Raw genomic sequence first — 17,062 nt, 5'->3', positions numbered from 1 at the left:
CGCTCCCCCTTTCCTAACTGGAGTGACTCCTTACTTCGCCCGCTTTGGCTTGACTACACCGCCATCACAGGCTGTCCCAGAACATGCGCACTACCAGCCTTTGCCAGCCGCTATAGCTGACTGTGTCCGGCGAGTCAAGCGATCATGCCAAGACAGGGAAATGCCTACTTGTATGTGTCATATGTGTAATAAGTGTGCGGACTTACAGACATCAATGTCATTGTCGGTCATTGGAGAAGGACCTAAGAGTTAGGCTTTCTTTAAAATGTCTCGTTCTCAAAATCACTAAAATGTGTTCAGGTCCGGACGAAAATATCTTATTTCCTATTTGCTTTAGGGACATCGCGTTGAAATGGACTAACTTTTAATAGTAAGCTAATGGTCAACTGTGCACATGTATAGTTTATGATTATGGTAATGATGACATTTTATCCAGTCCAAGCCAGGGTATCATTTTGAGCATCATTATTGGTGTAGCTGTTACCCATCATTATCACAATTAGTTACGGTGATATAATTTGTAGTAGCTATCATAATAACAGCTGCATCAACAACAGCAAAACCACCTCACGATATATGATTTTTTGAGCAGATTGTTCAGTATCATGTAACGAGTGGTGTCGCGTCAACGGTCACCAGGTCTGTTTTTGTAAATTCTGCTGCCATTGAGTAAAAGAAAATCATTTTAAAGTTTGTATACACAGATTTTAACGTCTCCATGCACCGACTCCCAAAGAATCAGCCACGGTCATTAAAGTAGTGCAACACATCTCTTGCAATTAAAACGATTTTCCACTCTGAAACATCCTGATTAGGCTACTTCATTTAGTGTGATGATTTCCCACCACTAAACACCCCGATCACTGCATTCAGTTTCATTTAATTTGTTACACGCTTATAGATCTATAGGCAATGTTTTTTCTACATATCAGTCGATATTATAATTAGCCTAATCGTCGGTTCCAGATTTGATTTTTGGGAGGGTTAGCATCATCGACAACACTGAAACTTAGGCTATTTTAAACAAAAGTAATCCCACGTCTTACGCTATAAAGCAATCATTACCATATTTTTGTCCTCCAGGATCTTTCCCTTGATCCATTGTGGGCCATAAAGCGTAAGAGAATACATACAGCATAGACATCACCACCCTAAATTCAGTGTTTTATTGATACTACGGAGTGGATTAATCATTCGACAGAAATCATCATGATCAGTGAGTAAAACTATATTTTGGTGGTTTCATCAGCTAGCATCCTGTAGTGTCGACACACTTTAAGCGGGCTCTAGCAATCTAGTTTTTCAGTAGCTACACGCAAGTCCTTGGGAGAAGGGTTGTGTTATATGGCTTGTGAACGTAACGGATACATTTAATTAAAGGAATATGACTAGGCGATTGGGTAGATGGAGTGTGGGGTAGATTTCCCCAGGTTGCATCCAGCACCTCATCAAATTTAATTGGGAGAAAGATGCACCAGGAGTTTCTTTCTTTCTTCTTCTTCTTGTTCTTCTTTTTTTTTTTTTTTTTTTTTTTACTTTGAAGAGCACTTCAGTTTGTTATGAAAATCTCCCGTCTCCCATTAATAGTTTCAGAACTCACTCTTTCTCCCCGTAGCCTTAATATTAACTTGGCAAAGCTGATAGACAACCTTGATTCCCATGCAAATAGCTGCTGCGACATCCAGCAGTGAGACGGCTGATTTCGCTGGAGCATGTAGTACCACTTGTTGGTCATAAGGTGTCAGGAAAGGCTCGGAAAAAATCAGTCAGTCAAACTTACTATCAGTGGAATCTAGTGAGCCGTTATACCATAAATATAAGCACCGTGCTAAATATAAAGATATATATTTTTCATTCACCCAAAACTTAAGCTAGCATATGTGCGAATAAATATAAATGAATGCTAACAAATCAGATTCATATTTTTCATCGAAAAGCGCATGCCGTAGGAAATAGGATCACTTCAAGGTTTTTCTGATCACCCTCAAATATATGGAAAAGATGCAAGAAACCCTGACCGATAAAGCCAGTTATCTGCCATTTTTCTCAATGGACTTGTGATCCTGATTATAAAAACATTTTATGAAAAGTATAGATAATGACACCCAATATGAGCTTAGGGTTAGGTTCTTCATAATTATTGAGTGGACTGTTGACTTTAAGCAGGTGAGATAATGTATTTCATGGCCGACAGACGCATTTCGATTGCTCTAAGCCCTGCTCCTGAAGGCACACCGTCCTGCATATCTTCTATCTATCCCTGCTCTACCTACCTGACTGAACTCATCAGTGGCACTTTTGATTAGCTGAGCACACCTGATTTAGTCAAGCAGGAAGGATACATAGAAGATATGCAGGACAGTGTGCCTCCAGGAGCAGGGTTGGGAAACACGGCTCTAAGCAAACGCTGAAGGCTATTGATAAGTTGGTCATGGAGAGAATTGATTTGACACTACACTATAAATTAAGTGAGTAGTATACAACAAGGAGTGTGCTACTACAGTTTGGAAGTGAAATCTGACGCGTTTTCAGATATGCAAATATTCCAAATATGACATGGAAGACAAGCCTCTATGTTAATTTGAACAGTGTCATTTACGTGCTGTCACCTGGGTTGTATCCTGCTGACTAGCAGAGCTTCCAGGCAGGATGAAATGTGGTCATGGACACAGACTTCCCGCATCCTGTGTACACTGTAGCCAGGTGTTCATGTTTTCAAGCATTTGATTGGCACTTAGTGTGTCAGTGTTGATTTTGCTTTCACCTGCCCGTGACCTCACTCATGGCTTCATGGGTGCACAGTATCACTGAAACCCCTGCTGTCTGAGTCATTGAGGAAGTACAAGATACCAAAAAAGCAGCAGTGTGGGCTGCAGTATGAAAAGTATTTCTGGATCTGGCTGTCTGAAAAACATGTGACTATTTATTCATTTACATGGTGATTCTCTGTTCTTTGGAATCAGAAATGAAAAGTAATTACATTTATGATAATGATTCATGCATATGACATTAACTTTGGGAAGTATGTTAAGTTTTCATACTCCTTGCCAACCATTACTGTCTATTCACCAGAAGCTGGGAAAGCTTTTTGTCCACTGTTTGTGTATGCATGCTTTAATACTCACCATTTTAAACTTGATTTGAACTCTTTTGAAGTATGGTTTATTTGTTATTATTCTATGACCTTTGCTTTGTATTAAAATCATGTTTTACATTGATTTCTTGAAATAAGCTTTGTGGCTGTTTAATTACTTTTTATTATCTGTTATGTTTTGTGATTTTTTTCTTTTCCCCTTCTTACTGGAAATAACTTTGAACCTTGTGTCTGAAGAGCCCTTCACTCATAAAGTTATCCTCCCAGTTACAGACTTCCTGTGACAGTGTTACAACATGGAACATCACATCTTTATTTTGTTCAGACAGTAATTGCAGCAGTGCAGTAGTTTTGGTGTTACATTTTCTCTTAAACTTTGGAGTTGCCAGCACCATCACCATCATATTTTCACATTAAAATATGGTAGGAAACACATCTTAATACCAACAGAACACTCATTGATACAATAACATATTCAAACATAACAAGAATGGAAAACAAGTTCATTTCCTTGTTGCCAAGATCAACTTTATCCTGCTCACAACATGAATAAAGTGAACATGCAATGCAAACATACATTAGCACATATACATCCAGTACTGTATTTATAATGTTTTTACATGACATTTACATCCACTGTAACATACAAATTGCACACAATACATTGCCACTTGTAGCAAAAAAGCTAAATTGAGCATACAGCCTTGAAATATACAATATTTATAACAGCACAATAAAATTACACAACAGATTTACACACTGTGCAGACTGTGTACATGCTTAAGTGTCTGGCACATTGCCAGAAAAATTGCACATTAAATCCACAATGATGAAATAGCACTGGTTAAGATAACGATTATATCTGTAATGTTCTCAAGCTTGTTTAAATCATACATCTGATACAATATCAACTGCCAGAGACTTACATAGCTTGATTATTCATGTCCTTGGTAAAAAATGGTGAGCAGTAAGAAATAGATTTATCAGGCCAAGCCAGTGTAAACCAACATGTGGACTGATACACTTTTAATAAATTCATTATGAGGACACGTTTTTCAAACACAAAACCAGTTTTCCCCCATCTTACCAGGGTCATGCTACCCTACCCCTTACCTCTGGTGTGACCACCACTCCCCTGAAACCTGTCCTTAAACATCAATTACACACAACTTTTCTCTCCTTCTCTCTTTGACTCTCTTTCAACTCTCTTACTCCCCTTGGGAGTTATCAGACTAAATCTTGCTCCTATTAGAGGAAAAAAAAAACAAAGCTATAAACTCTCGATCCTGCACATGGAACCTCTCTAATGGACCTGGATACTTTTTTATTCCTTAAGGGCAGTGAGGAGGCCGGCTGAGGACTGGCTGTGGTGTGGGCTGCTGCACCCGTGCAGCCGGTTCTGCTCCTCCGGGGCCTGTGGGATGCTGTTGTGGTTGTTGCGGCGGTGGGTGGCGTTGGAGCTGACGGAGGACTTGCGGAAGGTGGAGAGGCGGTGGCGGAAGTTCTCCCCGGAGAAGAAGTAGAGGAGGGGGTCAAAGCAGGAGTTGGCGGCAGCCAGGCAGAGGGTGACCACCACCGACTTCTGCATGTAGATCTGGTCCGCACACGAGACATCAGTGCGGCTCAGGAAGTGCAGGTGGATGGTGCGCTGGATGTGGTACGGCATGAAGCTGACCAGGAAGGCCAGCATGACGATGACGATCATGCGTATGGCCTTGGTGCGGGTGGTCTTCTGCTTCTTCATGCTGCTGGAGCCTGTCAGCAGGGTTCGGATGATCCCGGCGTAGCACACCAGGATGACCAGGAAGGGGATGATGAACCCCACGGCCAGGGAGAAGTAGTTGAGCATCATGAGCTTCGCCAACCCTTTTCTCCTTTCTGGCGGCTCGAAGCACTTGGTCTTGTTGGTCTCCCTGTCCAGATGCTGGCCTGACAGGAGGAAGGGCGAGCTGGTGGTGCAGATGAACACCCAGATGCAGATGCACACGATGCGGGCCTTGCGCTCGCTGACCAGCTTGAGGTTCTGCACGGGGAAGACGATGGCGATGAAGCGGGTGCAGCTCATGGCCATCATGAAGAAGATGCTGCAGTAGAGGTTGACGTAGAGCGCGTAGGAGCTGACGCGGCACAGGAAGTCGCCCAGGGCCCAGTGGCCCTTATTGACATAGTAGAGCACCCGGAGTGGCAGCGTGCTGACACACAGCAGGTCAGCCACCGCCAGGTTCAGCATGTAGATGTGGAAGGCTGAGCGCTGGCGGAAGGTCCGAATCAGCACGAACAGGGCGAAGCCATTGCCCACCAGGCCGAACACCGTGATGATGGAGTAGACAGTGGAGTAGACCTGGTTGCGGAAGTCATCAATAGACTCGCACTGTTGGTTGGCGATGTCAGTTTGGTTGCTGTCGGCAGAACTATTTGCAGACATCTTCGAACAAGACAGATGGAGAAGAGAGATTAACACAGGACCCAAATTGCTGTTTGGTAGCCTCACAATTATCAATTATCCTCACAAGTTGATACAATAAAATCTGTACACAAAAACATGTCCTGAAACAACCTGAAACACAACATATACAGCCTGCAAAAAAACCCAAAAAAAAACAAGTAAGAACATTTAACCTGCAGATGTATCAAGTTCCTCTGTGGTTTCACTGCGCTCTTATCTCTCATTGTCACACTGCCAAGCCTGCTCTGAGAAAGCACTAGAAGCTTCTTGATATGGGCAGCAGATTAAACCAGAACCATAACTCTGCACACAGACATCATAATATATATCACTACATGGTGGCTGATCTGTCTTGACCTCCCCACATCTCTGTGAAAATACAGCCTTGATGAGAAACCTTTTACATTACATTATATTCATTTAGCAGATGCTCTTATCCAGAGAAACTTCCTGCACAAAAGAGCAGAAGTGTATCCATTCAAGGTGAATGACCAAGACTGTCAGACCAGACTAACAACACTCCCGGACCAGTGAGTGTGAGCATAACACTATTCAAACCAACTATTGCTCGTGCAGCCTGACTAGACAAGATAAGCCAAGTATGCTACCATATATCGGTCACTTTGTAAAGCACATCTAATTTGTTTTCTACACTTGTATCTGTGAATGGGAAAATCCATGCAGTCTTTAAAGGTCAACATGAGAAACGTGATCAGGGATGGGCAGGGAGAGGCAACTTTGATTTAGAAACCTCAATCTGAGGTGTACTTATCTATCAGCATTCATTTCTATCCAAATCCAAGCACACTGAATAAGATCTTCATAGTCAACTTGATGTTCCTGTTCATATAATCAGCTACCACAGTGTGCAGGAAATGTTTACCGATTCAAGAACTACATACAATTAACTGAAAATTGTTTTTCTAGGTCTAAAGATGCTCAATGTGCCACATATTAATGTGAAAATGAATGTACCACAGTTGCAGTATTATTTTAAGGTGTTTGGGGAAATCTTCATCTTGAGTGATATTTGTAACATGTGAAAGGGCTATACCTGCATATACATAATTTGAAAAGTGAAAATATTAGCAGAATGTTTTTTTAAATGGAGAACCGTGCCTCTTTACATTATGTGTGATCATATACCAGTGCCGGTGGCCCATAACTGATTCCATTAAGATTAAAAGAAGCCATTATCAGACTTCAAATGAGAAGATGTTTATCTGAATTTTATAAATTTAATTAACTGAATCTAAACCACCTGCACACACGTTCGTCCCATGCACTTTGCAAAGGCCGATCTCAACCACAACTTAATAATTATCATAGATCAAACAAGAATGAAATAACTGTTGTGCTTTAGTGATGAGTCTGGAGTGTAGGTTCCTTTCTGTACTGATAGTGCATGATTTGCCCTGTGCATCAACATGTCAAAACCCCATCCTTCCCCTAAAAGCAGTGGTTCAATTTACAGTTCCAGATTTTCTAACTGACTATTCCGGTAGAGCCAAAACCAAAAACTAGACCCAAAAAATCAAACATCACGCCAAAGGAGCAGAATATTTCAGCATTCTCCCTTTATCCAGCAGGAGGGGGGTCACAATTTGGTTTTCATGTTTGGGTGGCAGTGTAGGATAGCGGTAAGGAGCGGGGCCTGTAACAAAATGGTTCCTAGTTTGATTCCCCACTGGTGTGCTGCTCCTGTACCCCTGTACTTAACCTAGAATTGCCTCAGTAGAAATGCCACTGTATAAAAATTGTAACCTATGTACAATAGTTCGCTCTGGGTAAGAGCGTCTGCTAAATGACAGTAATATAATGTAACGTTGTGTAGTGTAAAGCAAGGGACAAAATGTTTCATGCACCTCCCTTGACAAATACAGGGGTGGGATGCAGACATATGGGTTGGGCTGTTTGTTTTTCTGTTCCTCCTATCAGAGGTGGAAAACCCCGGCTTCAGAAAGTAAAAGTCCTACCATGTATTTATTCTAGCCATTCACTAAACAAGGTGATTTCACTAATTAGCCTCTCTACCTGGCTGAAGAGTTGCGCTAATTAAATTGAGCTGGTGTAGTGCATGAGTGGAACAAATACGTTGCAGGACTTTTACTTTCTGAAACCGGGGTTTTCCACCTCTGCCTCCTATTTTCAGTATCATCCTCTTCACCTATGTGTAATGCCACATTTGTGTTATAAATTGATTAATAATTTAACACCAAAACTTTCCTTGTCAATATGTGTAACTACATGGAGGTAAAGGTCGGTTTGACAGAAACACGATTCAGTTTGAAATACTGCCCCTAGCAACAGCTAAACACTACCAATGTGATTCTAGTAATGCTACCTTTAAAACTGCATGCTTGAGTTAGACATTAATCCATCCAAAAATACCTTTACTGGTGGTTGCCTTTGATCGTGCCTTTTTGTCAGTTAGTAGTGTAATAATTAGGTTTTGGGAGTGTATATTTCATTTCATCACTACCAAAGTGGTACAGATTAATACAGTATAGGTCTAAGACATTCATTTATGATATGTTCACCAGTTCCTCATCCCCCATTACCAAAATTTATGTACAAAACATCATGCGACATTCTTGTCAGATATTGTGATTATTCTGCTTAGGGTAGTGTGTCTATGACACAAACATAAACTATACATGATACACACAACCACACAAACTTATTTTCGGTTGAGAAATAAGAAAGACTGCTGTGAGATATAGCTATAATACCGTCCAGCAGCAGGAATATTGCTTGATCTTTGGCAATTACGAGCTCATGCAGGATCGACGAGCCTCTACCCATGTACCTATTTCAGTCAGCAACGGCAAGAACAACAGCGCTTACCTTTAATTTGCAAGCTCAGTCTTTTTATGGAGGCGCACAAGTGGTACAGCGTGCATCCAGCTTTTGTTGTATTGTAGTGCAAAAGACAAATGCTTTCAAAATACCCCAAGGTTTTGGTCTGAGCTGCATTAACGGCAGTTCATAAACCAATGAAGTTCGCGGAAAACACAGCTTTGAAGTGACGCCCACATCTTGTGAAGGTCTCTTAGTCAGCATGCTCTGGAGATGTTTTGCGCCCAGCTAAATCACTTAGGGAAGCTGCTGGATGCTGCCGTTTACACGCCGTCCAGCTTGTTTAAAATATTATAAATGAAGCTGCATGTTATTCCTAAGTACACATAATGCAACATTTTCATACTGAATTTCATGAATTTGAGATCGCCAAGGAACCATGTCTTAACAGAATCATTTTATTTAAGAAATAAGTGATATGAGAGGTTTGGTGGGTTATTATATATTAAATCATATGACATTTGAAGAGTTATTTGCAGAGTTCTAATGCTAGCTACTGGTTTCATTTACCTTCTCTAAAGGCAACAGAAAGCGTGTCACTTTTTTGCAGGAGACTTGTAGAAAGCACCTCCAGAGAACGACTACTACTCCAGAACAACTTATCTGAAACATTTCAGTTGAGATAAAGTACGACACTGCACACAATTAAAAAAAAAAAAAAACGTTGAAACGAACAGAATTAAATATTTACACAAATACAAACTGCAAAAAGAACCCAAAAAGACAGCGGAGCAAACTCCTTTAATGGACGGCATTTCAGTTTATGAATGATTTAGGTTCAAGGGGCATCATTTATCAAGATTGCGGACACATCTGCAATGCAGTTTATCATCACAATAGTTGCGTAAAAGTACGGACTTGATTTTACGCGCACTGCTTCCTTGTGATAATACGCTGTTCGTCTGTCAAACAGAATGAAAATGTTGTTTGCCATAAAAATCAAAAACAGATTTACAACCTCACATTGCATTCACGATATGACTGTCAAAAAACAGCAATGCGATTCTGCTTTGCAATGCAGTTATTCAGCCATAACATTGCCCCTGTTGTCAGGAGGGAACTTTTCCATGCAACATACAGCGATGATAAACTTAACACTAAACGTGGAAAAAGTGCACAAGCACAGTTCAGAATGGTCGTGATGTGTGTTAAAAGAGGTCCCAACTTCATGAAACAAACGTCGCAGGATCGCTTAATCGACACGTCATATGACTTTGTGCTGAGCGTCTATACCTGCCACAAGTTTGAATGCCGCTGGAAGTGTCCTATCACGTCAACACACAATCTCCTTTTGTACTTTGTTACTCAAAGGTGGCACAACCAGTTACACTCTGTATCAGTTCCCCTTAAAGGAGATGCAGGATCCAAGAGTGATCCCCTTCCGTGGAGGCTGGCAGTTGCAGGCTGAGAATAGGAGTGCTTTGCTCCACGCAGTGACCTCGCCAGTGGTAATACATGTACATCACTCCCATCTACCATCACACTGCTCTCTTTGCTACTGTTTCATTTAGTCTCACGTTAATTGTTTTTAGTAAACAAAAGACAGAAATTGTTTTACGGTTATAAATATGACAAAGCATAGACAAGAAAAAAAGCATAAGATAAAAAAGAAAAACTAATCAATGCAAGCAAATTGGAAATGACGTGTGTACGTGCCTTTGCTTGAGGAAGAAAAGTGTATCTGTCTGCAGGGTAGGGCTTTAGCTCCTATCGTAAACTCCTCAGACCAAACATATGATTTTTTTAAAACATCATCGTTGCATTCAATACCACGCCAGATTGTCTGAAGAGGGTAAAACAAGTCCATTTAGGGCTGTAGTTCTTGCACTGGTCTGAAAAGAATGATGATTACCGAAGCTGCACATGCAGTAGTCTGTGGCTTGTGACCCAGGGCAAGAGCTGCAGCTCCACCCGGCAGTTAGGCTCTTTTCAAGCAGGGAGCTGCTCTATAACGCGTTTAAAGCTGGTCTTGCATTTGGAATAATAAGTCAGGATGACAGCTGTTTTGTAGATGCCGGATCTGGTCTGATTTATTTTGCTTTAGACTGATGGTAAAATGTTAACAATAGTGCACGGCACTATTTACTCTGACAAAGAAATACGTCTCAAGGGGGATATGCTGAAGTGAAAAATTGTAAATTACACCAAAGCAGCATGAATGCTGTGTGTTCATTCCATGTCCAAGTCAATAGGTGATTGATCCATTTATATGCTGAGGTCATGTCCTCTCTGTGTCCAAGTTTTTCCAGAGTGCTGAAATGTGCTGTGTCGGAGAGAAATGGAATTGGGCAAATGGGAGGATTCCCTAAGTGAATAAATTGTAAACAGAGAGAGAAAAATATTCTACATAATTGCATTTTCCATCCCTCCCATTTGCAAAAAGAGCTGCTTCGAGTTTTCTAATGGAGCTGGGTGGGGGGCTTACTGTGCTGGAAATCCTAGACATACTTTTAAGTTTTAATCTTGGTGTGTGATCAGTAGAGAAACAGCAGGGCTTGGTTGGGCAGACAATGACCAAACTTGATTAAGACTATCTGTGAGGGAGGTTTCATAAGAGCTCATTATATGGAAATAAGACAGTCAGCCATTCTGGCACCTGAGACACAGAGTTGAGCCTTAGCAAGAAAAACATACAGCAGAGACATTGTCTTGCTAAAGTGAACTATGTGCCATAGAGCAAGAAAAAGCTGTAATCACATTGAGGTTAGGGTTAAGGTTAGCAACATTGATGGATCACAAGCAACACTGATGGAGTATTACCAGCAAAATGACACATCAACGTGATCAATCAATACAGGACCCATCTGCAGTACTGGATAAATATCTTTCTGAGCAAATTAAGAAATGATCATGCTTTACAGGGCGGCTGCTGTACTGATACATTACAGTCGTAGGCTGAGTCACAGGGTTCTTTGATGTGATGTATGACTCGTCTTGCCTGGTACGGGATGATAGTTGTGGTATTGGCCTTCCTGGAACCATAGACCAGGGGCTGTGAGGACCTTGCACAGCACAACTGAGACAGGAAGCCTCTGAAAATCACAGATGTATAGAAGCAGGTGGGCATGTCCTTCACACTGTGCTTGTAAAGTGCTGTGTGCCTTCACCGATATAGATACCATGTGATACCATCACCGATTAAATTTATTGTCATTATTAATTTGAAGTGAAAGAAATTGTACAAGTCATTTACAGGATTTGTACTCATAAATCCATCATAGTTTACACCATAGCCTTAAAGTCTACTGTGACCCCAATGTACCAGCAGTATGTTTGTTTTATCACGGGACAGCAAAAAAGCACCAATAGGAGTATTCACCACATTGGTTGCAGCCCCTGAGCAGTGCCTGTTCTTGCCCTTTTTTTTGGAACAACATTCTTGTTTTTCCTAATGCTGTTAATTTACAGAGTATATCATTAGACTTGGATGTGAAGACTTAGAACACTTCACACTGCAGAAGATGTATCAGTCTTTGAGAAGCTGAAATTTGTCTGTGACCAGGCTTGGCGCTAGCAGAACATACAAATGGGAGCAATTTGGGGGGGGGGTGCACACAATTCAGGCATTTGGCAGATGCTTTTATCCAAAGCAACTTACATAGGTTACAGTTGTTTTGCAATATTATCCATTTATACAGCTGGATATTTACTGAGGCAACTGTGGGTTAAGTACCTTGCCCAAGGGTACAGCAGCAGTGTCCCAGCAGCATCCCAGCAGTATGGTAGGCACTGTGTAGGTGGCGCTCTCCTGGCATCCGCCAAACCCAGATTCGTCCATCAGACTGCCAGGTAGTGAAGCGTGATTCATCAACAGTGATGTTGGGCTTGTGTGCCGCTGCTCGGCCATGGACACCCATTTCATGAAGCTCCTGATGCACAGTTCTTGTGCTGATGTTGCAGCCAGAGGCAGTTTGGAACTCTGTAGTGAGTGATTCAACAGAGGATAGGTGGTTGTTACATGCTACGCGCTTCAGCACTCGGTGGCACCCCTCTGTAAGTTTGTGTGGTCTACCGCTTCGTGGCTGAGCTGTTGTTGCTCCTAGATGCTTCCACTTGACAGTTTAGCACTTACAGTTGACAGATCTAGTAGATCTAGAAGGGCAGAAATTTCGTGAACTGACTTGTGGCAAAGCTGTCAAGTCACTGAGCTCTCCAGTACGACCCATTCTACTTCCAAGGTTTGTCTATGGAGATTGCATGGCTATGTGCTTGATTTTATGCAGCTGTTAACAATCGGTGTGGTTGAAACACCTGAACTAAATAATTAGGAGGGGTGTCCACATACTTTTGGCCATAGAGTGTATTTAGACATCGGAATATAAGGAGACAGCTGCGGGTGCATTGAGGTCCGTTTGGGGGTGCAATGCACCGTTAAGCACCCCATAGTGCCGGGCCTGTCTGTGCCTGGAGGAGAACAGCACATTAGCTGACCTGGGTCAGCCCACCCTGCTCTGTCCATCTGTAACACTTTGCTTTATGGGTTAGGATAATATAAGTATGGCAATGATTGCAAAATTAAGTTGCAGTCACCCGCTCTTCCCTGCTCTTCTTTTACAATGTTACCTGGAAACAATAGACTTACAATGACACTGAAATCAACAGGTAACAAAACTGTAGAGTGCAGCCTAATTTCATACATATGAGGGCCACCAAGACAGAAAGACCCCACTTTTTATTATTCTCTTTCAGAATGTGTTAAAGGGCAAAGAATCTCTGTTATAAAATTTGTACATTTATTGGTTAGATTTTTAGAATTCCTTTCCCACATAATCCACCCCCATGTTCAGCAAAACGATGATTATTTTTAAAGTAGCACGTTACTTTCTGAGTGACCCACATAGAAATGCGATAACAAAATCAACCCACAGCCACTCCAAAAATACAGAGACATGTTAGAGGTTCAAAACTGTGGGTAGATGACAAAATGATAGCTGTTTAAACGAGAAATGAAGCAGAGAGCAGTGATGACCCCTTCTGATAAGCTCAAATACAGACATTTAGATCAGACAGATAAAAAAGAACGAGGTGCGTGTTCAAAAAAAGCACCATTAGCAAGAAAACATGTTCCATTGACATGGTAGCTTTTGGGCTTTTTTGATATAGTATATGTTCTGGGTGTCTGTGAATCATCTGTCTGTCAATCTGTGACTGTTACCGTAATCTGCTTTTTAATGTTGTAATGTGTCTCTCTCTATCTCTGGTACTCTTTTTCCCTCTCTCTGTGATCTGTGATGTGGATATACCTGGGGCTGCTTGAATTTCTAACAAATGAAGGTTTTGTGCATTTCCCTTTTAGAGGTCAAGGTGTTCACTGAAGACTCTTTCATTATGCCGTAGCTGGCATGCAGACCAGTTCAATCACTTCAATTTCCTGCGTGCCACATGTGCAAGATCTTTTATGCACCAGAGAAAGAAGCTTTTTCAGCGCTACTCAAACAGACATGCTCAAAGTAACACAATGTCTATCTGCATAGTGATTTCAATCCAACTGCTCCTACACATTACACTGACATGATAATACTGCAGGCACAGTCTGGGTCATTGATGCTGTAATAGGAATAGAAAGCAGATTGACAAATAGTATACTGTACATTGCCTACATTTTGCTCATTGTCTGACCTGATGTAACCCATAAGGGATTGATCTGAAACCCATCAGAGCTGGTATGTTTTTGAGCTTCAAACTGTCCACACGCTGGATGTCTTACCTCATTATCATTGGAGTGTGATCAGAAAATGGTAATGGTAGTGTGGTCAGGAAAAAAAACAAGCTAATAATTTCCTCATGACTTTTTGTTTTTAATCAGAACACATTCTTATCAGTTCTCAATTCTTTTCCTTGCTCATATCAACATCTAAAAAGGCTCTGTTTAAAAATGTTCCGTTCTGTTCAAAACTGATCAAGCAAAAGAAACTGAGCGATAACCATGCTTTTAATTTTCATTAATCAATTGACCTGCTTTTTGGACCTGCTAATGCTGTAACAATTTGTATTGATCAAAGTGATTATAATCTAGGCTGGCCTGTACTCTGTGGCCACCCAGGCAAAGAGTAAGCCCTGTTACCCTAATGTTCAGAAACACCATGGGCTTCTGTCTCCTATGTTTATACATGTTAATGGCACTCTTTTCAGGAAACTGCACACATCATCCTGTAACTGTGTGTGTTTGTGCATGTGCATGCATGGTTGTGTCTAACAGCTGAGACCTTTGGGTACTGCTAGACCGAGATAAAGCATTTAAGCTTATCACTTCACTGCCATTTTCCAGTGTTAGATTTCTTCTGATGCATGTAGCCATGGAAATGTTCATGGCCATATTTGCTTTTGAGGACAAATTATTATTATTATTTAGAAACATGAATTAGCCTATTGAACAAAATTATGGAAAACTACCATAAAACAGATGCATTTTCAGTCAAACCTCAAAGACTGTAATAAGCTTTGATTTTCAACGTATCTCAAGTTTAAATATACTGCTGTAAAATAATTTTTGTATGTGTGTGTTTGTCAGCTATATCATAAGGAGTTTTAAGACACTAAATTAAGAACACAATCTAAAGTCATGCTATGAGAACGATCAATCAAAACAAGTCTGATTGACAAACCAGTCATAATTCAAAGATAGCTGAAAAGCTCAGGCCACAACATTTACATTTACATTTTGTCACTACACTAAAAAAATCCACTGGTGCTCTCAACAGCATCAGCAGTGACATGCAAAAATTCAGCAACCACTTTACTACAGAAGGCTTTACTTTATTTTATATTTTCTTTAAGTATAAATATTTTATATTTTCTATAAAAAAAATATAAAATATTTATATTTCTTTCTATACATATTTTATATTTATATTTTCACATGCCACTACATACTGGCTGCCTCCCTGACATTATAACCCTGATCCCTGCACTAGAGATTACATCTCTGATTTCATGTTACATAATGTATGTTATATGTCTATGACAGAGATACATACTAAGACGTGTGCACAGTAAAATCGTGAAAAGAATTTACACCATCATGAATACAAGAACTGAACACTCTAACAATCACAAAGTCTTGAGACAGAGTTACACTGGCTTTTCATCAGATCACCCTTTCAGACAAATTAACAGCAAAAAAAAACATAAAAGTTTGTAGCTAGATAGATAGATAGATAGATAGAGTACTTTATTTATCCTGAGGGGAAATTCCAGTTTGGCACCGGCCCGTCGGGGATTCGGGGTCTCGCTCTGGGCAGTAGTGTAGGTTTGCAGAGCGCCATCAGCTGGTCCCGGAGGGAAACAATACCCCCACTCCCGTTGGCATAGTGACCTGGCACAACAAAAGATAAAAGTGCCAGGAGTATCAGCAGAAATCCGTTTAGCCGTACAGTATCCATATTTGCATGAAAAATCCTACCATATACAGTGTTTTGACTGAAAAAAAAAGTGCAATATAAACACAAGAAAATACAACAAACATGAGACGTTGACTGGAGCTACTGTAACAGGCTGCCACTTGCGCGGCGCTATATATATTAGTACTAAATCTTCAAAGTTGAAAAATCCACTAAGAGTTAGACCGCAGTTTGAGATCTGCATTTACATGAAACATTTTTTTACAATGTTAGAACATTCTGCAGCCCAAGGACTAGGTCTGTGTGACATAATTAAATGGTATATGTGGATGAACTTATTCCGTTCTACTGAAAATGCTTTTTTTTACTCATAGGACAAGAGCAACAGCAGAACCTGGCCATTCTACATTGCAGGCATTTAGCAGACACTCTTATCCAGAGCAACTTACATAGGCTATAATTTTTTACATGTTACCCATTTATACAGCTGGGTATTTACGAGGCAATTCTGGGTTCAGTACCTTGCCTAAGGGTACAACAGCAGTGCCCCAGCAGGGAATAGAATTGGTAAGTCGTGCTCCTTACCACTTGCTACATTGTCGACTTTTACATTTATTCATTTGGCAGACGCTTTTATCCAAAGCAACGTACAAAAGTACATATAGTGGGCAAACAACAGGCACAAGGGCAAGATGTGTACAAGTCATACAATGCAGATGGTGCTGAAGCTGAGCGCAAGGTCAGTGTAGCAAGACAGAGCTACTCTGATCTAAGGTTACATAAGATTACACATACCAAACACAGTCACTGGGACAATAAAGTGCTGCTGTACCACCTGGGCCAAAAACGTGCTACAAGTACAACGTAAGAGATAGTGCTGCTTCTAGAAACATACTTTCAGACCTGGGCCCTGGAAGTAAACTAAAATGGCTAAAATAATCCATTTTGAGAACAGAAAGCAGACACAATTTCCCCATTTACATGATAAGAGCAGATAACAAATTACACATGACTCAATCAATACATCAGCTGTAAGTTGGCAGACATTGCCAAAGCAAAAAGAGCCAACATTTCCACAGAATATGAGTACCGGAGTATTTTCCAGTTTACTATTGCCAATAGCACCGTATTTTGAAATAGAGCCTTTGAGATGAAGATTATCTACAATAGTAAAAATATTCTCCTGAAACCTTAGTGTATTTGTGGAATTCAATAAAAAATGAACTTCAATTCAACACCAAACTATGCATTATTCTTCTAGGCCTCTGTGTCATTGCTCACAGCCATATTGTCAGCTGTAGCTGAGAGAAAGAATAGATAGAG

At 40.8% G+C, this 17,062-nt stretch overlaps 1 protein-coding gene across 1 annotated transcript; it reads right to left on the bottom strand.

Moving 5' to 3' along the window:
• Positions 1–4,086: 4,086 nt before the first annotated feature.
• On the bottom strand, positions 4,087–8,464 carry cysltr1 (cysteinyl leukotriene receptor 1). The gene is made up of 2 exons (XM_036549038.1): positions 8,388–8,464; positions 4,087–5,519 (listed from the first exon to the last, which is right to left on the bottom strand). Exon 2 carries the CDS (start codon positions 5,517–5,519, stop codon positions 4,419–4,421), a length of 1,101 nt encoding a protein of 366 aa, XP_036404931.1. The 5' UTR covers positions 8,388–8,464; the 3' UTR covers positions 4,087–4,418.
• Positions 8,465–17,062: the final 8,598 nt, after the last annotated feature.

Source organism: Megalops cyprinoides, chromosome 16 (assembly GCF_013368585.1).
Source record: "Megalops cyprinoides isolate fMegCyp1 chromosome 16, fMegCyp1.pri, whole genome shotgun sequence".
Taxonomy (NCBI): Eukaryota; Metazoa; Chordata; class Actinopteri; order Elopiformes; family Megalopidae; genus Megalops; species Megalops cyprinoides.
The sequence above is the reverse complement of the archived record's forward strand: the minus strand, read 5'-3'. Positions and strand labels throughout refer to the sequence as shown.